This window comes from Pecten maximus, chromosome 19 (assembly GCF_902652985.1).
Source record: "Pecten maximus chromosome 19, xPecMax1.1, whole genome shotgun sequence".
Lineage (NCBI taxonomy): Eukaryota > Metazoa > Mollusca > Bivalvia > Pectinida > Pectinidae > Pecten > Pecten maximus.
In genome coordinates, this window is record NC_047033.1 from 11,124,562 (window position 1) to 11,148,039 (window position 23,478).

The 23,478-nt window shown below is 36.1% G+C and overlaps 1 protein-coding gene across 1 annotated transcript; it reads right to left on the bottom strand.

Annotated features, from left to right (window-relative positions):
• Positions 1-1,381: 1,381 nt before the first annotated feature.
• On the bottom strand, positions 1,382-15,357 carry LOC117317895 (transcription factor Sp9-like). The gene is made up of 2 exons (XM_033872865.1): positions 15,226-15,357; positions 1,382-2,837 (listed from the first exon to the last, which is right to left on the bottom strand). Exons 1-2 carry the CDS (start codon positions 15,244-15,246, stop codon positions 1,620-1,622), a joined length of 1,239 nt encoding a protein of 412 aa, XP_033728756.1. The 5' UTR covers positions 15,247-15,357; the 3' UTR covers positions 1,382-1,619.
• Between the last annotated feature and the right edge of the window lie 8,121 nt (positions 15,358-23,478).

Here is a 23,478-nt window from a genome sequence, read left to right on the forward strand (position 1 = left end):
GTCAGATTTAAAGTTTAATTTTACATGGATCAGTTTTTTTTTACTTTCTTTATTTGTTCCGTCTCTCCATCTTTTCGTCTTTTGTGTTACTTCTAAGGCGTGGAAAAAAATTCTAGTCAATATCTTTAATTTCGATTTAAATTTTGCGAATACCTGACCCGTATACAGACAAGTGTAATACAGCTTTGTAAAATGTTGAAAACAAAATATTTAATTCGAATTTTATCAAAACAGGGAAATATAAATGAAATATTATATGAAGTTTTTACATGTACGGGCGGTGAACGAATACAAAAATTTTCTGCATAGTCCGTTGGGTATATATTTATTTTTCAAAGTAGGCTACATTGCGTATGTATTTAATATATAAATTTAATTTAGGTACAAGAGAATGATATTCGTTACAATTAAATTTAGTTAAGATTATTATTTTAACACGGGATCTTTTATTTTACATTTTACCAAATTAATATTCAATGTATACTAAAAATAGAATCCCGAAATAATGTCAATCCTTGTTATTTTTCCCCTCGCTTATTGCCTTTTCTATATATTTAATGTTGCCTTTATGCTTTCTTCGATTAAACGTCAAACATTAGACTTGTTTAACGTTGTTTACAAGGTCAGCAATCAACATATGCTCTGAAAGTCACATGTCGTTTTGTATGTTTGAGGAAAACTTTAGGGAAAAACCCCTACGGAAACCTATCATTGAACAGGTTCTGTAAAATCTTTTCTAATATCTATATAGATAGTCTACCTGCTTATCAATCGTTTTCAAATAACCCCGATAAAAGATCGGGTGTCACTTCTTTCGGAGACGGTAGTATTTCGAAGGACATGTATGCGGTTAGAAAAATATATTCAGGAAATATTTTCAATAATGTATTTCTATTCACTACTATTAAAGATATTATGATGATTTCGAATGAAAGATGCGTGTAACGGATAAAGGGGAACTAATTAATTGTGTAAGTATATCAAATGTGCGAAAAATATTGTTAAAACTCGGCCGCATTTTGTGTCCGAAATTATTTCTGCATGAGACTTAAGTCATTTTATATTAGATTCAGTTGTAAATAGATGTGCATCCAGGGATATCTCTCAAATTCTCAATTTTTAATGAGATTTTTAATAAGATATGTGGATATGAAATAACAAATTTCGAGCCGCAATTTATCCCCGAGTGACTAATATCATTCCATTACAGCCTGTTTAATCTGTCAATATGCCCATCTACTCTCGTTGCCATGCTATACAGTTGATATACATTGTTTGACCTCTTGTTACACACTTAAGTGTGTCAGAGTGAAATAAAAAAAAAAAAATCTTGAAATTTTGAATCTTGGTAAATGTATGTACATATTCATAAAACACAAAATAAAGTTGTATTTTTTTTATTTATTAGAATAATATTCTTTTAAAATACATTACTCTTCATGCCAACACGGGTGCACCAAAATTTCTACATTTAAATATCCTCTCATTGCCTTACATTCTCATATACAAATATAATCCACAATCATAAACAATCACTGATACCATTGTTCCTAGAACGTTTCAATGGTGTCATGTATACAATATCAAACAAAGGGGAGTAACTAATCATGTTCTTGTTTTCATCCTTCAGAACAACCACGAGATTTAGATTCGACAGGAGAATTCACTTTGTCACTTCCGGAATCGTTTCCGTCTTTTTTAGCGTCCGTACAGCTATGTGTTTTAGTGTGTTTGCTCAAATGATCACTACGCATGAACCGTTTATTGCAGATAGGACAGGCAAATCTTTTCTCTCCTGTATGCGTACGCAAATGACGCTGAAGTTCGTCAGATCGTGTGAATCGTTTTCCACAGAATAACCAGTTACAAACAAAAGGCCTTTCTCCTGTATGCCAACGCAGATGTGCTTTCAAATGTGACGTTTTCCCGTACACTTTTCCACACCCGGGTATATGACACGTATGAATGTTTTTCTTCCTTAAATGTGCACCAGCTGGCCCGAGTCTCTCAGCCTCTTGGCAGTTAGGGCAATCACATGTTGCCCTACCGCTTAAGCGTCTTTGGGCTTTCGTTTGAGGCACATTCGATAGAACTGGACGAGAAAGAAATGGGTTTCCAGACGAGGCACTAATGTCTGTTTGACTGGATAACATAGATTTATAAGTGTCCTGCAAGAGTTGCTGATTCCCCCCTATGTATGAGCCTGATGGCGATGGCAGTCCGTGTGAGAGTGGATATTCCGGTGAAGTATATCCGGACGGAATTTGTGGTGGCAGCGAAGATGAGGCTCCGGAATACTCCGAGTACCAGTTGCTTGGTGTCGTGTGCACATCCCACCAAGACGAGGCTGGATTAGAACTTTGAGGTGTTTCGCCCTTAAGACTTGTATGTGTAATGTTCATATTCAGCGACCAAGACTCGTAAGCCGCGTGACTATTAACGTGAGGTAAACGAGAGTATACATTCCCCAACACGGAGGCGCTCATACAATCCGAATGATGTACCTTTGACGGGTATGTTGGGGAGGGCGTGTCGTTGTTGTATTGTGAGGGATGGAGCCAATCTGCTGAGGACGTATTAGGATAAGATACCATCCCGCCAGTACGCCCGTATGACAAACCAGCGGACGGAAAGGAAACCGTCCCGTTGAGCCCGGACAGGCGTTGGGACGAGAGAGCGACAGCTTCCGGTGCGGTGACGGCTGTGAGTTGTCGTTTCCAGGGATGGAAACCTTTGGCGATATAAGATTCTGCGAGGGGAGAGGGACATCTGTCTGTTAGTTTACTACACTGAGCTGCCAGCATTGCTAATGGAGCGCCCCCTATGTGGTGTGATTCCTGCAAGAAGAAAAGATAATATAGAATATAAGTTCTGAGAAAATTAAATCACTTCTGAATCAAATCATATTCAAAACCATTCTATGCTCATCATCGATACTCCAGGGTTACGTTCACTTTCGTTCTCTGTACCCCTGGGATATACCAAGACAAAATTGAAGGCTCAGTTACCGCCACCTCGTGGATACAAAACAGACAAGTGCGAACTTTTGGTGAACAAAATCAGTCTCGAAGTCGCAGTATCGTTAAATTGACAGGATATGAACTGGACGGTCGCTCCACTTTAAAAGAAATACATCAGTTGAGCGATCGGTCATTGTTTTCCCCGTGATACAATCAAACAGCTAGTTGTGTGCCTTCAATTATGGTGCACAGAGCGAAGGTGAACATAAGCCCTGGAGTATTAGATTTTCAAGATTTGAAGGTTAATCAATGTATGATAATGTATGTCTTATAGCCAGGAAGTCCAAACAGTATAAATTCATAGAAATTGGAACTTTTGGAAATGTTTATAGAAGAAGTGCAATTATATCAACATGTATCAGATCATATTTAATTGAACGAAACTATTAAATATTCACATTAATATTCTTCATGTGAAACTCGTGTTACATGTTACATCAATACCTTCATACTTGCATGAATAAATAAACCAAAGCATGACGTCAGAATATGACGAAGTCATAATTAGGACAATAAGATCGATATCAAAATGTTAGCATATTGGTAATTACCAATTTAAGCAAAGTCTGGTGAAGTGGAGCTACAAGCTCCTTTGATTCAAAACAACAACCAGCGAATTGATTATTGATTTCTGGCTCATATTTTTCAAATTAATTATTATTAAATTTTGCAAAGAACGCTTGTATAATATCAGATAGAAAAGAGGTCCCTTACATATAATGTTTACGTTAGCCTACAGCTGATAATCGATATAATTTCGGTTCAATTTTATTGAACAAAATGTAATTGTGTGATCTTAATTGGATCGTTCCTATTTTAGAAGTTCCAACCACGCCTTCTCACACCTAAGCCACGCCCCTAACACCAAGACCACGCCCTCTTACGCCTCTCTGATAGTTTCATTTTGACTCATTCATTTCAATATTGCTACGTTTCTCGGGGTTTGCATACCTTGCCTATGCTTGTTATGTCATCACAAACAAAAACATATAGACCCATCTCTGGCATTTAAGGTTCTTAAGTGTATCTATATATAATATTCAAACATAAATGACGAAGGAGGACATTTTACTCGTGCACTGACTGGGACTCGAACTCATAATCTACGCCACCTATTGCTCGTTCATATACTGCATTGTATTCATATATTATGAAATATTTCAAATAAACGAAACGAAATCCAGATTAAATTGTGAAATAAGAATGGAAAATTCTATATAATACGCAATTATCTTAGCTCTTGAAAAATTTGAAGTACACATAACATAATATTAAATGGTGAATATATCGTGAATATTTCCTCTCTATTAATATTATATACCAGGGTACATTCATAGTGCTTTGTCAGACATTTAAATTGGGATCATAAAAATTGGTCAAAATAGAAATATTTTGGGTTTTATCGGTTTATGAATGGAATATTTATGAACTGCACAAGAGGTTCTGTTATTGTAAAGCGATGGGCTTGAATGAAATGCATCCATAACTGCGTCACAGTTTGAAGAAGATCCTAAAATGACTCAAAGCTGAAAATACGAAGATAGTCAGATAATATGTAGCGGTTTACCGCAGACATTAACTGAGCACCAGTCAACTCTGATAAAATCCAGAAAATCAGAAATTTAAGTATTCATAATCCAATAAACGTCATCATATTCGGCTAAGTGACCACAAATGATGTGGATATCAGAGTTTATAAACCTGAAATATACCAACAGTAACCGACCCGACGGTTTACGAATGAGTGGGACCCCCTTGCTGTATACGAATTCGACAAGACCGGGATAGTATTGTCTGTTCATGTAAATTACACGGCATTTCTCAATGAAAGATTGTTGACCTGTGTATTTGTGTGAAATGTTCGGCACTGCAGTATGAAACAAGATTTAGACGAGTTTTAATCGGATTCACAGCCACATCAAAAGATAATTACACTACCCTAGGTGAGTGTTAAAGAAATGTTGAAAAAGAGTTCTCAATCAGGATGACACCCCTTTCATCCTCTTCTCAACAGAAAACAAAATTTGTGCAAGTCAACGAGAAAATCTCCCAGTAGCTGTCAATGGAAAAGTATCCCTATAGCCGCAATAGCGGTCTATATAAGGCTTGACCTTTAACCTACATTGGCGTAGATCGGGCACCTTGCTGTGCCGACGAAAACCTGTAAGCAACCACTGTCTACCATACAGACCTGCCCTAGTGGTTTATTGTCCAACTATGAACAAAACTCAATATATTTTGTCCCTGAACATTTTTTCAACTCTTCTGGAGTATATTGTACCTGAGCACCCCTTACAGAGCTCTGGTCGGTACAGAAAGAAGCCCCTTTGTTGCTCACGAAGTGTGAAACATGGCCCTGCAAGTGTTTACAAAGCCAGCGGTAAAGAGAAAATTTATCGGTTTTTTCAAAAGAGATCCTTTCATTTTAACGCCCTAATCCGAGAGGACTTTTTATAATAATTCAATTTAATATGAGTTAGAGAAACATATTTGATATTTTATTGACAATCTGTATGCCCCAACCATGAAAACCAATATTACGGCCGTATAGTCGAATTTGTTGACATATAGTACCGCTTATCTGTCGTTGAAGAATAATATTTTCAAATATTCTCAGCTACGCGGATAAAACCTATTCTTGTCGGATTTTATTAAATATTTTAGAAATGAGCCAGGACAATTATTTCATTTTATACAAAAAATATGAACCTATTTTTGATCTAGTTACTTTCAAAGTATTCCTTATTGGTGTCCATATTACAAATTGGTATCAAAGGACACTAATAAAAATCATCCGCAAGACCCATCCGCTGCTGAATGCATTAGAAGTCTTGTGTTCGTTCACAAGAATGCTTACATATGTAATACCTTTTATTTATTTTACAGGTCTCCATAGAAGCAGATGTATGTTGCAATGCAATGAAATTTCTCTGTAACATTTGAAACGTTGATCAAAAGGTCGAGACATGTTTTTAAATTCTGTCTTTCAATTTTTATAAGCACCTTCAATATAATAAATTTAGTTAAAATAATAAATCTTATTGAATATTACATAACAGATGTTGATGGATTTTAATATTGTCTCCAAAATAACTATTTTAATTTCTGATTTTTTTCTTGGCTGGACATTTGTACACTTTGTGAATTTAATTTGATTTTTATTTTGCCAAAGGAGTTCGATATCTGTTCCAACATTCTTTGCATTTGAAATCTAATATTTTTTTCATATTATGTATTTTGTATGTGTAAATCCATGTACAAGAATTTCATTATCAGTTTTTTTCTGAAACGAAGAAAAAGGCATATTAAACGAAATGTCGATTACGCTTTAATAAGGCCTGTTTCACTTTTATATAATACATTGGGACGTGCCCGACTTCGCCGTCTATGAACGAGAACTACCATTGGAAAGATCTTGACAGCTTATCAGCTTCGGGTGCAATCGAGCACTTACCGCGGGAAATGTGATCCTTACTAGTATCAGAATTTAACTCCGGAACAAGAGAGTTCTTATCGGGACAATTTTCGTCGACGTCTGATTAGGAATTAAATTATATCGGTTGTATTTGACCTTTGACATCTCAGCACGTTTAACATCATCCGTTTTTACAGTCACTGTCAAGTGTAATAGCGAGTGATAGCCCAAAACCGAGTCGGTCACATCGGCACAGGGCGATGATAAATCCCAGAACCAACGTTTAGTCATTGATACGATCATTCCGGAAAAGCCAAAATGGTCATCGTTGTCAGCAATTACGCTCGTTTTAGTTATGAGTGTAATAAATTTCTGCAGAAAGAAGATATAAAGTGTTGAGAAAGATGATTCCCAAAAATGCTAATTATTTATAAATACTTGGATCTTTAAGTCAAAAGGGGTTGACTAAAACTGTTCCATACACATAAATTATTCCCGTTTGTAAAGGCAATTCAGTGCAAACACAGCGAGATACAAGACATTGTGATTCTGTTACGTATTCTTTATCAAGTTGAATATGTTTTCCTATCGCTTTCTCCTTTGATGTTAAAAGCATACGCTTTAGTCAAGAGATCCATTTCAGTGAATTGGTATACACACACTTCATTTCGGGGACATTTTAGCATATTAAATGGTTACAGATATACATATTTTGTGTCGTCATTTACTTTGTAATTTTAAAGAGGAATTCAATTTGCATTTCATATTTATCATATGTAAGGATATACAATCACATGTATCGTATTCCACGTTTGAAGCGTTTTACCCTCGGGAAATGGGGCGTTCCCCCTTGATAGAGGCGTAATCATATCACCGAACTGAAAAACTAAATTTATTTGTGGTTTATCATCTTTGAGCAGATAAAAATCAAATCTGGTTAAACCTTTCCTTCGGGAAAGAAAAGCTGGTCGCCACACGTGGGTAGCATGTGCCTAAGGCGGAAGTGTAATTCAGCAGAAAATGAAGTCTCGCGATAGGCGTGAATTTGAGATAAATAACAATGGCGGGCGGTTGTAAGCCCGCGGGAATGCTTCATATGGACTAAGACCACAATTAGCTTCGCTATATGTTTCATTGTAACATTAAAATTCATAATAAATTCCCAACATCTCATATGCAACTTTCCATCTCACCTGGCCAAGACCAACATCTGAGAAGCAAAATATAAAAGTTTCAACCCAGCATGTTCAGCATTTTCTGGAGATAGCTGTCAAAATGTGTCACCAACGTGGATTATATACATCCGGGTCAGGGGTAGAGGTCAAATCAGGACTCATCACACAGGGTCCTGGAGCACATAATAAATGATCAATATCATTATTTTACATCACAAAACCTAGATTGACATCTCTACTATAAATCCACATTAAATTCATCAACAGAAATCAAGTTCAAAGAGGCATTTGATTTGTTTTCCTGAAATACATACATTTTTGAGGGGACTTCATTCGTGGGGCCTGAACCCGGAAGTACTTAATTGTGGTCTTAGTCCTATTATAGGACACTATTTTTATCAAAAACTTAAAATAATTATTTTCATAAACTTTGAGCTATTTGAAATCATGCTGTGAAAACAGAATTACTCTATGACACATACAACAGGAATTACAGAGATCTAAAAACACCCTATTGACACTGAAAATCAAGACACAATTCTACACACAGCTACTATGTATATTTCTGATATCATGTGATAGATAAAATGAAACAGTTTTTTCAATAATTGAGATATTTCAATTCTGTAAACTGTTTTAGAAACTTTGATATCCACTGCATATAACTATATATAGTTTGCTTCCAATTTCAAATTTTAACTTTAATTTTTAAAGAATTTAAAATTTTGCTTCAAAATATTTTAATTTTGTTATCAGACTGATATCATAACTGTTTCAAAGCATTAATCAGGTCTCATAAGGACATGAAATAATCTAAATGCAACAATAAAGACTTGCAGTGACCAACCACAGTGAGTTACCACCAATAGACACACTAGCCAGCACTTGTTTACAATTACTGTTATGCTGTCCACCCATAGGCAGAGAAGAGGGGTGGAGGGAAGTGAAGCATAAGCTGGTTCAACTGAGCTCAGAGAACTATACAGCAAAGTATAAACCTAAAATGAAAAAGAGAACTCTATCGCTACCAGTAGAACAGCACCAAGATCATGCGAGAGGTCCAAGTCTGCTCGGAAGTCTAACTACAGGAGAGGACAGCTAGATCCAGCAAATGCAGGGGAGACAATCAGCTTCAGGATCATCTATGTTGAGAAGCCAAAACAAACTGTTTAAGATACAGTGGGAAACCTGAAAATAAGACATTGAATTCAAAATTCAAAAACAAATGTGTAACAACAACAAAAAAGTTACATATACAAATATATATGACTACCTAAAGAGGGAGCCTCCCCGTGGCGGTGGTCGGGAATGTTGTGTCTCTGGATACAATAGCTAATACCCTCAAATCAATTAAAAAAATTAAAATAAATATGTTTTAAATTTTCAAATCTAACAATCAGTCCCTATAGAATACATGACCATGTCAAATATTTAAATAAAAAACAATACAAAAGTAATAAAAAAATTCTAAAAAAATAACATAAAAAATCATTTTAAAATTTAATTTGAAGTTAAATTCATGTTAAATTTGAAAAATAGCTTTCCTAACTAATCACAAATATAACTGTCAACAAGTATGTCAAATTTTAAGAGAATCGGCCAAAAAATGTGGATTTGTCAAATAAAAACATGTATTTCAGGGCCTATCATATTAGGACTAAGACCACAATTAGCTTCGCTATATGTTTCATTGTAACATTAAAATTCATAATAAATTCCCAACATCTCATATGCAACTTTCCATCTCACCTGGCCAAGACCAACATCTGAGAAGCAAAATATAAAAGTTTCAACCCAGCATGTTCAGCATTTTCTGGAGATAGCTGTCAAAATGTGTCACCAACGTGGATTATATACATCCGGGTCAGGGGTAGAGGTCAAATCAGGACTCATCACACAGGGTCCTGGAGCACATAATAAATGATCAATATCATTATTTTACATCACAAAACCTAGATTGACATCTCTACTATAAATCCACATTAAATTCATCAACAGAAATCAAGTTCAAAGAGGCATTTGATTTGTTTTCCTGAAATACATACATTTTTGAGGGGACTTCATTCGTGGGGCCTGAACCCGGAAGTACTTAATTGTGGTCTTAGTCCTATTATCGATCTGATAGCTACATATCGATACATGAAAACACGAGCAGGCGAGAGTTAATTACATACATACCCAGACAGGTGTAACTTAATTGTATACAAAGTATACACAAATACAGGTGGTCTAGAAGATTATATCTCTGAAGCCTAAAGCATGTTTGTTGATAGATGGGAGCTACTTCAGACAAATTGGATAAACCTCATCCTCCATACTGATCCTGCGATCTGAGCTGATCTTGAAGTACTCAAATGGATTACAGAGACAAATTGCTCGCGTTTTAAGATCACAGTTTAAGTAACCCCATGCCTTAATTACGATTACGACACATTCCTTTGACAATCACCACTTGTAATTTGTACTGTGTTTTACGTACACGCATACTACTATACAAGTACACGTGTTGTCGATACTGTGCAGGTGTCGGTCAAAGAGACAGTAGAATGATTTGAAATCCATCCATTCGCTATCAATCAAAGAGAAAACTAGTGAATCTCTCTAAGTTCTTATCAGAACACCACTTCATTAAGGTAAAGACAACTACCAGGCTATTTCCTTTGGAAATGTCATTGTGATGAAATGGTTTTATTCTTCTTCTTTTTTACTTTTATTCATTTTAAGTTATATGTTTAATCATATTTTTAAAAAAAGTAGGTTTTTTTCAAAAATGTTTGTGTTGCAAAGTAGTATACTAGTCAGCTAAAAGACGAAAGAAATCAAGTTCTAAATGACTAATGATTAAATCTTATAATTCACGGAACCAAAAGGAAATAATATTGTTTCAGGGGACATAACTATGAACGGGAAAACAGCATTTAGATTATTTCTATTTTCTAACGAATACATGTCTGAAGTAGTACTCGATTACAACTGGTAGTACAGTCGTTTATTTTACCCAGGCATGTAAAACATGTACTTTATATCCAAGGAAAAATAACCTTGATAGACATCCAAGCAATTTTCCATTTTTTTATCATCATTTTAGAATCTATAGATTAGATTTTATGGCGAAATCCTGTGCTTCAGAAATCCAGTTTCTACGCTAAAAGTTTATTTTTTTAACGATTTGTAATTAAGTTTTCATTATATATCAAAGTAAAAATAAAATTGATATTGAGTGTTATAGCCGATATACTAGTTCAGTGTGGTTTATAAATTATCGTACAGGCCTGATCAATTAGATGGCGTTCTATTCCGTAATTTGGGATAATAATGTTGTTTAAATGTGGAAAGGAGAAGGATTTGAAATGACGTGTATACTAACGTAAAACATATCTAGGCGGGAACATTTCCTAAGAAAGATACTTGAAAAAAGTACATGTTTAAGGTTTTTAATATTTATCTTGTAATTAAACTTTGTATCATTGTGGTTTAATTTATCGAAACCATCATAAACAAGACGTGAATTATTATCAACTTAAAAGATACATTTATAATTTCTAAACATTTCACAAGTCATTATTATAATGAATTGGGTATTGGGATGTAGCTGTTAACTAAACTGCATTTCTATTTGCCATCTGACAAAAATGACGATATTTTGCAATGATAACACTTGAAGTTCCGTTTTAAAAGTTAATTTTAATCCGATCCGAGATAGAGCAAATTGTACAGGTGTATAAGCTTCTAAAATCGGAACATTTAAACTACCAATATACATGCTTTCAAAAAGTCTCTTTTTTGTGATTTATAGAAAACATTTTTCCAGAGAGAGAAAAGATCATAAACATGCTTATTATCACATTCTTGCAAAGAGCACGTCAATATAGGTAAAGCTATGTCTATTTGTATAGACGTTTATATTCAAAATGATTAAGATTGCGAAAAAAATATCTCCCAGACCTTTACAAATATCTCAAACATTTTTACACCTTATCAATTCTATAGGGACAGGTTTGGTTACCTGTGGAATACCTGTAGGTGACACATCTGTCACCCTGATGAATATGTTCACGATTTACCTTAAAGAAGCTACCTCGTAACTCACAGGTATGTTGAACAGGTGCGCGTACATTTGATATGTTTCAGTATTGTACATCTCCCACCAAGATACCTGTGTAAAACTCTATTAATGATTCATGCCTTTGCAGAAATCATTCCTCTCGTGACGCGTTCCTATAGAAAACCAAATTAAATGAATATTTGTATTTGTGTAGTATACATCTCGAATGATGAACTTCACACATGAGAAATAAAAAATGTTTCAAAGGAGAATTAAAATAGGTTAATTTACAGAATCTAGTATTTCAAGTCTTACTCATCACCCATAACTCAGAACTCTTCTGTTCTCCCACACTATAAAGCAGTTTCAATTTTATTATCTGAGTTCTAACATCTTATCATTATTTCGTAGTCTAATTATGTTTTTGATGTGTTAACATTCCCAAGAAATACCTCAATCTAAAAAAGAAAAAAAAACCTTTTAGAAGTTTCACATTTTTGGGATGAAGTGCTATATTGTCAGGGTTTTTTCTGGGTTTTTTTAAGAAACTCAATCAGGACATTTTTTTTTCATTCTAAAACTATTATGCAGTGTTATTTTCAATTGTTTCTTAACCGACAAATTACATACAAATTATTAGAAACAATCCTCAAAATTATATACGTTTGATTTTGACAATTTAATGTAATTTTCAAGATTAGATAGGTTAATTTTGGACAAGAAAAATCTTAGCCCTGAAAAGATACTTCATGAATTCATTTAATCCAGAAATAAACTATTCAAAACAAAAAATTTGATACTTCTTTAAATCTTTATATTGGTCATTGATGTTATACATTTTGTGACTTACAATTATTTAAACTTGTTTCATGAGTAGAACTATTTAAGATAAATTATGGTTTGATTTACAAAGACCGTTTGGAGGGAGAGAATGGCAGAGTGTGTGGTAAGATTCAACACAAATCTAATTTGCCCTTCTTTTTATTTTTACACCAACTTAGATTTCAAACAACAAAGGACATCAAAGGATTAAACTCTTTAGGGATCAAACTTGAATGACAATTTAAAGAAAAAATATACAAGTTCTAAACTTTTGAGCTGCTTAGAAAATTGATTTTGACTAAATAGGGCATTTTGGTTTGTGCTACAAAGGAAAACGGAGAAGCAGGGTCAACCACACTATCACCTTCCAACAATAGGGAACCTAATTAGGGTAGCTCCCCTCGATAACCTCAGGGGCGTAATTGTAGATCGGTCTAGAGGATAGACTGAGGTAGTGTGCCCAACAGGGGTATAGAGTTCACCACCCTGTTCATGGCCAAGTAATACTACAGGTGAGTAGTTAAGGTGCGGAGCGAAAACGCTGAATTGACGCTGACCAAATTAGTCATCAGAGTCATTAAAATGTTTGACGGGTACATTGCGCACACAGATGATGTTACGGTTTTGTTTACCTGTAATGGACTTAGAAGATCAACAAAATAGAGTCTCCTTTTTTTTTATATATATATTTACGTGATTGCACATGATTTTTAAAGATTTATAGGAAAGAAGATACTATGTAAACACAAGAATTTATTTATATTTGGTCGAGTTCCTCTCCGATATTACGTCCCTCTCGGATCGCTTTCCCACATGACACGTCGCAAGTTTCTACATACTTCACGAATAAACATCATTAGTATATATTAAGCATTCATTCTATCATCACGTTATGTGTTTATAAATCCGAAAAAAATAGACACTGGCAAAATTTGTCGAATGTGTAAAACTACTGCGATATACTTTATAATTGAGGTGAATTTTGCAATAAATAAATACTTGCTTTAGACGGAATCACCTCCAGTCGGAATAACTATTCACATTTAAAGAGAGGTATGCTTTAGATGAAATATACATGGTTCAAGTAAATAATTGTGGTTCGTCGTAATTCGGGCAATGCTCGTGCTCACGAGATCAGTAGGCTTGAACAGGTGTAATTCTGTATGTCGTTCCTCCGTTTGAACTACACTTCAAACTTAAGAAAATATTCCGGTGACTTTGAATAAGGCACGCTAAAAATTGTTTACAAATACTTTCTATATAAACATCTATCCATCTCGGACCCCAAACGAATATTTCTCAAAACACACATACGCATTAAACATGTGTGGCTTTAGGTTGGTTTTCAAAACGTTGCGTTAAAGCGGCAGTATCTTCAGTTGAGGCATTCAGGAAAGTTCATGAATATTTGTTCCACACACATGAAAATGATCAATACAGAAATACACGGCCGATAAACCATTGATGTATTTAAATATTTGTGTTTCGATAAAATAATTTTAAAATGCATTTTTTCACTTAAATCGGAGTATTAATCAAAATGGTATCCTGTTCATAAATAGCTAAGTGTAGTTGGATCAGAGCCGAAATGTGGTCAAGAAAAACTCCATGTTATTTTATATTATATCACTAAATACTGATGTAAATAAATCTAGGGTTTTGAATAAGTTGTATAACTTTTGCCCAATCCCATTGCTAAGAAAAGGCAATAAGATATGTTTGTATCAAAATCAAATAAATATATACAATTTACAGGATTAACACTGGGTAGAGGTTTACAAAATGATGTAAACAATATTTCTTTAATTTTATTAGAGAAATGCACAGCATAACTTTATTCTGTATGGATGATATCTGCCGAGCTATGTCTAAGCTACATTTTAATTCAAAATCGACAACTAAATTATCGAAACTCAAGATTAGTTTCAATAATTAGTATCGCCATCTCTATAGATATTTTGAATATTTTTATATACATTATGTATTCTATGAAATGCACAACTTTTGTATTTGACCAAATTTCATGATCTTTTTTAAAATAAAGCGTAGAAATAATTAAAATGGATTATGATTTCTATTGCCATGCGTTTGTCCGTCCATTACGTACTTCCGCGATAAGACATGAGTTAAGTTACCAGCAAAGTCATTGTTCTCAGGCGAAAGAAAATGTTTAATGCATTATGAACGATGTTGTCCTTTAAATATTAAATATGTACCTCGACAATTTGTTTTAAGAAGACACTCATGCTTTTTAATTAACTGAGAATCGATAACATATAACGTAAACAAGAAAATAAAGTGTTGGCGCTCATTAAAGTGAATTGATTGTTCTCCTAATCTCCCACAAAAACAAATATATCACTGCGATATCTCGATCCTCCTACGTTTATATAAATAGTCTTAGTGAGATGGTGTAACCATCCACTTCAGGCTCTTAGCTTCACTGAAGAGCAGCTTAAGTAGATCTTGAAACGTAGAGAGTATTTTCTGTCAAATATGCCTCTAAACAAACTGCCGTACACGGCTGTTAATATACCTCACCACGCTTTCTCCGAATGGGGCAAAACCCACAACATTTTTTTTTTGGGTGAAGAAAAATCTGTATTTGTTTACCATCCGTGACAAGATTGTTTACAAAATTTAACGTTAAAGCCGGCATGAAGGCATGGGTCTGTATTTGTATGTTTTCGCTACAGTAACTACACTATATTTATTTTTGATTAGAGTAAACAAAAAAACTGTACTTACCCCAATGACAGAGGCTGCCATATTGTTTCACTAGTGAGTACTACTGTCGAGTACACACCTTCCCACTCAAGCTGTCTTGTAACACGCGGGGAGAGTGTCCCACACCCAGCAAAGGTATACATTAAAATCGCCCCGGATCCGCCTCCGACCGTCCCGTCTATTGTCCCGTTTATTAGTATAACCATCCTATCACCGGCACGCTTCAAGCTGCGTGCTATGATTGACTTCTAAAGGCGATGGGGCGACGCCCACTCCTCCTGATAACCTTTGATTGTACTGATACAAACCGGCTGTTAGTTTGTGCGTGGCGAGGAGAAGTTTACATAAAGATGAAAACTAAGACTTTAGTAGTGTATAAAATGACTCTAAATTCATTTAATTGGATGGTAGTCTTTAGGCCTTATGTCAGTGGCACGTTACTGGGGATTTGTAAGATGTCCCATTTAGTGCTATTATATCAACAAGTTTTGGAAACTTAACATAAATTTAAATTTTAGAAAACGTAATTATTTACATAAATATTAACACATGTGTTAGTTTTATATTTTTTTCCACTTCAATAAATGAAATTTCGGTGAAAATTGATACTTAAGAAAAAGTTTTTCTTTTGGTGTACAAATAACAGGAACATGCAGCCAGCCGTTATATACTGTTTTTATTAAATAAAATTGTATAAAGGGCATAAAGACAAAACAGAAGCTTCTCTTTCATGTGAATAAATACTGTAATACTGTTAATTAATTCCCCTCGCTCACATCATATTCCAGATGATTCGAGTTACTCGTCAGAAGTAAATGGATGGAAAATTATGCAAGTTGCTTTTATGTTTAACCATCAGCGTAATCGGTGAATTAGGTGAGAACCTCAATATATAGCAGCCTTGTGGCGAGGCACATCAGCGAGTCCCTCCCCTCAAATAGTTCCCATCCTCTATTCAAACACCCACTGAATTGATAAAAATTAGTAAATGAATTTCTTTTACTTTTTATGATAACTACATGTTTTTTTACATATTCTCAAAGTAAGAGTGCTGTATTTTGTAACTTGCTTGTTTTCAATTCTTAACTATAAAATACATTTAACCAACGGCTGATTACACTTGTTTTGTGAAAAAATGATTAATTGATAATACATTTATACATATGTATGTACATATTTGTTTAAAGTTATGCTATATTATATACATCTAAACATATGTTTTTACATATTTGTTTAAAGCTATATGTTATATTATATACATTTATACATATGTATGTACATATTTGTTTAAAGCTATGCTATTATATATACATATGTACATATTTTTTAAAGTTATGCTGCATCATACACATTTATACATATTTATGTACATTGTATATAATTGTTTAAAGTTATGCTATATCATATAGCAAATGTTTGTGAGAAACATCAAGAAATAAAAAGTATCCTGTCGACTCACTCTCGGGATATGAAAACTTTTTTTCTCTGATTGACTGTATATTTTCCTCTCATAGAACCAACAAGTGTTATGTATATATCATATTATTCATTATAAAACAGTATTAGTGTATTGTATTACACGTATATAATTTGTGTCCGTCAATCACCGGAAGTTGTTTTTATGTTTAGTTGAGAATAATAAGAAATAGAAGTTGGATGCAACACCCGTTCGACATAGTTAATAAAGAAATTGAAATTGACATTTTATATTGAAATAACCAGCCAAGCGATCCAAAACATGTACAAGAGTTGAGAAACAATTTCGAAAATTCTTCTAAATGCATTTGGTATCAGCATATTGTAGATCGATTTGAATTGCAGTTGTATCTCACGAAGTCTTTTAAATTCAGAAATGTACTTACTAAGTATAGGATACAAGCACACGATTCAAGTGTTGAAACTGGTAGATACCAAGGTATTCCCAGAGCCCAAAGACTGTGTGTATTATGTAATAGAAGGGAAGTTGAAGATGAAACTCATTTTATATTATTATGTCCAGTTTATTCAGAGTTGAGAAGTGTGTACATCAAGCCGTATTTTTATCGCCGCCCTTCTGTATTCAAGTTAACTGAATTATATGCAAGGGAAAATGTTAAAACTTTAAGAAATTTCAATAAATATCTAATGCATGCTTCGTCCAAAAGAATATCTCTACTCAATAACTGAATTTTGCGTTAGATAGTATTTGTCAAGTTTCGTTATTTTGCTTGCTTTAGGGAGTGTGTTATATACATGTGTGTAATGGTATAAATTATAATAATATCGGTTGTGTTCTCCGCCATCTTGTTCAAATTAATTGTAATGTACGTTTATGTATTATGTGATTCCTATATGTTGTGCTACATTCGGAAATAAACTAAACTAAACTAAAAACGTTATATGAACGCATGTACATGTACGCAAAAAAAATGTACATGTACGCAAAAAAAATGTACATGTACGCAAAAAAATGTACATGTATAAGCAAAGATGTATGGGCAGTTCGACCCTGAACACGGCCTTCTGAAGAATCAACCCGATCTCCATGGAAACGAACAAAGATAATCATATTAAACCAAATCTGTTAATTTTTTATTAACTGATCAATAAGGAATCGAATATATTATCCCGTTATTTAAATTGTTTATAAGCTTAGTTTTCGGTTATTATTTCCTCTGGTTAAAACTATAAACATCGACCTTAATAAAAGTGAATAGCTGTATATGACGTTTAATTGTCATATAATGTATACTTAACTATATGTATAGATATTAATTTGTATTGATATAATATAGAATTGATCAACCAAGTTGGAATCAATTTTACCTGAGCATGATCTTTTATGTAATACCAATTTGCAGAATGAGGACTTTTGAATAATTGAATAACCTATATTTATATACCGTATAACGAAACATAATAAAAAGATAAATTCACAGACATGCATGACAATGCCGAGCCATCGGACATTCGTTATGGTAATCCGAAAATTAAGGACTATAAGATAGCTTTCATGTTCTAATTGTATACTTCAGATTAAGTTGAGTTAAGTTTAGAGATATTTTTACAGGGAATTTGTGTGCTGTATATTCATTAAACATGTAATGAGGATTTCCTCTTTCTTTTTCTTGCATTCCCTTCAGTTACTCTAAGAGAATGTACAAATCTAAGTCACGTAACAAAGCCAAAGCCACGCCACTATGTAAGAGACCAGGGATTAGAGGAGAGGGGGGAGGGGGGGGGGGGGGGGGGAAGGGGGGGGGGGTGGTAAGATGGGGGGGGGGGGGGGGGGGGGGGTGGGGGTAAGATAGGGTTAAGATGGGGGGGGGGTAAGATAAGGGGGGGGGGGGGGGGGTAAGATGGGGGTGGGGGTGGGTGGGTTGTGATAGGATACAGTATAGTAGAATACAAATGTACACATCCAGACATACGTCATAAATATACACAAGCACATACTTCATGTTGATAATTAGAAGGTACAAAAATGAACAATAGTATGAATAAAGCAATCTAAACACAATGCGGTTTGTGAAGGATGTTTCATGTTGCGTTTTCGGCAGATTTTGCTAAAGGTATCGATTTATACATGTTTTGCAAACAAAAAGGCTCAAAGTCCATTATTCCTCATTTTTACACCTTATTCCTAATTTCTGATGTTAAACAAACCTTTCTCTCCTTAACCATAATACACAAGTTTTGTTTTTTATCGTCCTATTTCCTCAATCTTCCTTCCTTTATCTAACACTTAAAGCTATTTATAAATCAGTTTGACTTTCTTATAGTTTCTATATTTTCTATTATCCCATCTGCACTTCGCATGTCTCTTTTGGTGTCTCCTCCTCGACACCCGTCCTAAAATGACTCTGGCCATTGTGTCCTCCTCGACACCCGTCCTCAAATGACTCTGGCCGTTGTGTCCTCCTCGACACCCGTCCTAAAATGACTCTGGCCATTGTGTCCTCCTCGACACCCGTCCTAAAATGACTTTGGCCGTTGTCTTTTCCTCGACACCCGTCCTAAAATGACTCTGGCCATTGTGTCCTCCTCGACACCCGTCCTAAAATGACTTTGGCCGTTGTCTTTTCCCCGACACCCGTCCTAAAATGACTCTGGCCATTGTGTCCTCCTCGACACCCGTCCTAAAATGACTCTGGCCATTGTGTCCTCCTCGTCACCCGTCCTAAAATGACTCTGGCCGTTATGTCCTCCTCGACACCCGTCCTAAAATGACTTTGGCCGTTGTCTTCTCCTCGACACCCGTCCTAAAATGACTCTGGCCGTTGTGTCCTCCTCGACACCCGTCCTAAAATGACTCTGGCCGTTATGTCCTCCTCGACACCCGTCCTAAAATGACTTTGGCCGTTGTCTCCTCCTCGACACCCGTCCTAAAATGACTCTGGCCATTGTGTCCTCCTCGACCCCCGTCCTCAAATGACTCTGGCCATTGTGTCCTCCTCGACACCCGTCCTAAAATGACTCTGGCCATTGAGTCCTCCTCGACCTCCGTCCTCATATGGCCCTGGCCTTTGGTGTCTCCTTGGTGTTCGTTCTCATACGACTCTGACCTTTGGTGTCTCCTTGATATTCGTTCTAATATGACCCTGTCGTCTCCTTGACAATCGTCCTCATTATGGCCCTGTGTGATGGTGGTTCCTTGGCGCCCATTCGCTACGACTGTGGTGTTTGTCTTCTCCCCCTAAATACTCGTTCTCATATTACTCTGGCTGCTTGTGTCTCCGAATGTGGCTTTTGGTGTCTTCTTGACATCAAACCTCATCTGACCAAGACTTTTTTTTTTATCTCCTTGACACCCGTTCAAATTTAACCCTGACTGTTGGTGTATCCACAGTGCTCACATGACCTTTGCTGCTGGTGTCTCAACCATAGCACCCGTCCTCTAACTGTCGTGGAGACTTGAAATTTTGAAATAACATGCAAAATAATATATAAAACATACACTTTGCATCTATTTTTTATGTTCTCAAGACAATACGATAATGTTCCAAATAACACTGGATTGTGAAAAGCGACGAAGCAAATTCATGTTGGTGAATCATGTGGTTTGTGATTCAAGGCAAGATGGCGGCGAAACGCTCTCCTCAACTGATGAAATCGACATAGGCGCGTCGGATGTCTAAACAATTATTTTTCACTTTAAGAAACCATTACTGAGTGATTCAATACGTCATCTTCCATAATGCTTACATATGCTGCCATGGATATAATTCACGGTTTGATCACCGTTTCAGGGTAAATTACCGTTTAAGCGTTGATAGTCTTTCCATCTTGATAGAAAGGTTTACTTTTGTCACAATCAAGACTGTTGATATATTACTTACGACAGCATGGTATGGATTGAAAGCTGTCTGATTTTATTTTTAAAACGATTTATTACAGGGAATGGATGTAAGTCTTTAGGCGTTTCAACCAGTAACAATCACAAAAGCCTTCGATTGTTGGATTACCAGTGGTTTTGCTTGTTCAGTGGACGTTTTTACAGTGTCATCACACTGAAATGATTGGGCCACTGACGGTTGTTTTTAAAGTGCTAGCCTAACACACCGAAAAGATGGGGCCAGTGACGGACATCTTTATAGTGTCATCCCACTGAAATGATTGGGCCACAGACGGACGTCTTTATAGTGTCATCAAACTGATATGACAGGCCACAGACGGACGTCTACTTAGTGTCATCACACTGAAATGATAGGGCCACTGACGGACGTCTTTATAGTGTTGTCACGCTGAAATGATGGGGCCACTGAGGGTCGTCTTTATAGTGTCATCACACTGAAATGATATGACCACTGAAGGCCGTTTTTATAGTGTCATCAAACTGAAATGATGGGACCACTGACGGACGTTTTTATAGTGTTATCACGCTGAAATGATGGGGCCACTGAGGGTCGTCTTTATAGTGTCATCACACTGAAATGTCGAGGCCACTGACGGACGTTTTTACAGTGTTATCACGCTGAAATGATGGGGCCACAGATGGTCGTGTTGATAGTGTCATAGCACTGAAATGATGGGGCCACTAACGACATCTTTATAGTGTCATCACACTGAAATGATTGGGCCACAGATGGTGGTCTTGATAGTGTCATCACACTGAAATGATATGGCGCCACTGACGGACATCATTTCAGTGTTATCACGCTGAAATGATGGGGCCACTGAAAGACGTCTTTATAGTGTCATCACACTGAAATGCTGGGGCCACTGACGGACCTCTTTATAGTGTCATCACACTGAAATGATTGGGCCACTGACGGACGCCTTTATAGTGTCATCACACTGAAATGATGGGATCACTGACGGGCGTTTTTATAGTGTCATCACATTGAAATGATGGGGCCATTGACGGACGTCTGTTTAGTGTAACCCACCCACTGAAATGATGGGACTTCTGACGGACGTTTTTATAGGGTCATTACAATGAAATGATGGAGCAACTGACGGACGTTTTTACAATGTAATCAATCACACTGAAATGATGGAGCAACTGACGGACGTCTTTATCGTGTCATCACACTGAAATGATGGAGCCACTGACGGACGTTTTTACAGTGTCATCACGCTGAAATGAGGTTTTTATAGTGTTTCACAATGAATAGATTGGACTACTGACGGACGTCTTATAGTATCATTACAATGAGATGATGGGGCCACCGACAAACACTTTTAAAGTGCTAACACACTGAAATGATTGGGTAACTTATAATTACGGACACTTTTGTCGTGCGATCACACTGAAATACCATACACGAACAAGGGAGCACTATACTTGTAACATGGTAATCAGTTCTTATCCATCTTCCATAAAGAACGTTAATGAATACCCGGGATTCCATTGTTATCGGATTTTAATCTAGCCCACCCATCCGCCCCTTTATCAAGACACAGATAATACAAATACAATCACATGATATATAAACAGCATTAGAAAATACAATTGGAGACTAGTATTTTTGGTAGTTAATCATGGACCCGTCAGCTGGTGTGGGCCGAAGGCGGTGGCTAGCGTGACATGTACAACGCCATGTTCTATTATGGAACGCTAGTGACCAATGGCCAAAGACATTTGAAAATATCTCGCGCGTGCAAATGCCGAAATGTTAATGGACGTTTCGCCCCGTAATGATTTTATAAGGATACATCGTATAGGAACAGATGGACGATATTACATAAATACATAATGCATTATCGTCCATGAAATGATCATAAATATAATAAATATATTGTGTATAAAGTCTGGAGAACTCTCCAAATATCCTGTAACAAGTCAAATTGACCAACGTCCCAGACAGCAAAGTTATCTAAAAAAAATTATCAGGACAATACAAACCAAAATTTACGGGTGCCGAAATGTCACTTTGGGATACACTACAGACTCTATCAGAATCTATAGATTTAGAGTGGATTATATTTCATTTTCTAAATATTTATTGCATTAATGAAAGACTTAATTTTGTGTGACCTTATGCTTCCTCTGGTTTCTTTCTTCTGACTCCTAGTCTTGTCGTTCTTCTCCATAACTGCCGTTCGAATACTATGGTTTGTATTGTATAACGCCCTACCAATAGTTATGGTTATTTAAGGACAGCCTCCCCTGTGTGGGTTTGGTTTGGTTTGTATTGTATAACGCCCTACCAATAGTTATGGTCATTTAAGGACGGCCTCCCCTGCGTGGGTTTGGTTTTGGTTTGTATTGTTTAAGTTAACTATAACGCCAACGTAAAGTGTAGTAATGGTGTTGATGTACGAGGTTAAACTTCCTAGATAACATGTTCATATAAGGATGGGTAGCAATGGTCATACGAGGACACGTGTCATAGAGACACCAACCGCCAGGGCCATATGAGGACTGGTATAAATGAGACACCAACAGCCAGGGTCATATGAGGACTGGTGTCATGGAGACACCAACAGCCAGGGTCATATGAGGACTGGTTTCATAGAGACACCAACAGCCAGGGTCATATGAGGACACGTGTCATGGAGACACCAACAGCCAGGGTCATATGAGGACTGGTGTCATAGAGACACCAACAGCCAGGGTCATATGAGGACTGGTGTCATAGACATCAACAGCCAGGGTCATATGAGGACTGGTATCATCGAGACAACAACAGTCAGGGTCATATGAGGACTGGTGTCATGGAGACGCCAACAGTCAGGGTCATATGAGGACTGGTGTCATGGAGACGCCAACAGTCAGGGTCATATGAGGACTGGTGTCATGGAGACGCCAACAGTCAGGGTAATATGAGGACTGGTGTCATAGAGACACCA

What these genes read in the sequence shown, in the direction of transcription:
- LOC117317895 (XM_033872865.1), bottom strand. Translation starts at nt 15,246, where the DNA reads ATGGCAGCCTCTGTCATTGGG. An exon ending in TGGCAGCCTCTGTCATTGGG is followed by an intron (nt 2,838 to 15,225) that starts GTAAGTACAGTT and finishes TTCTTCTTGCAG; the next exon opens with GAATCACACCACATAGGGGG.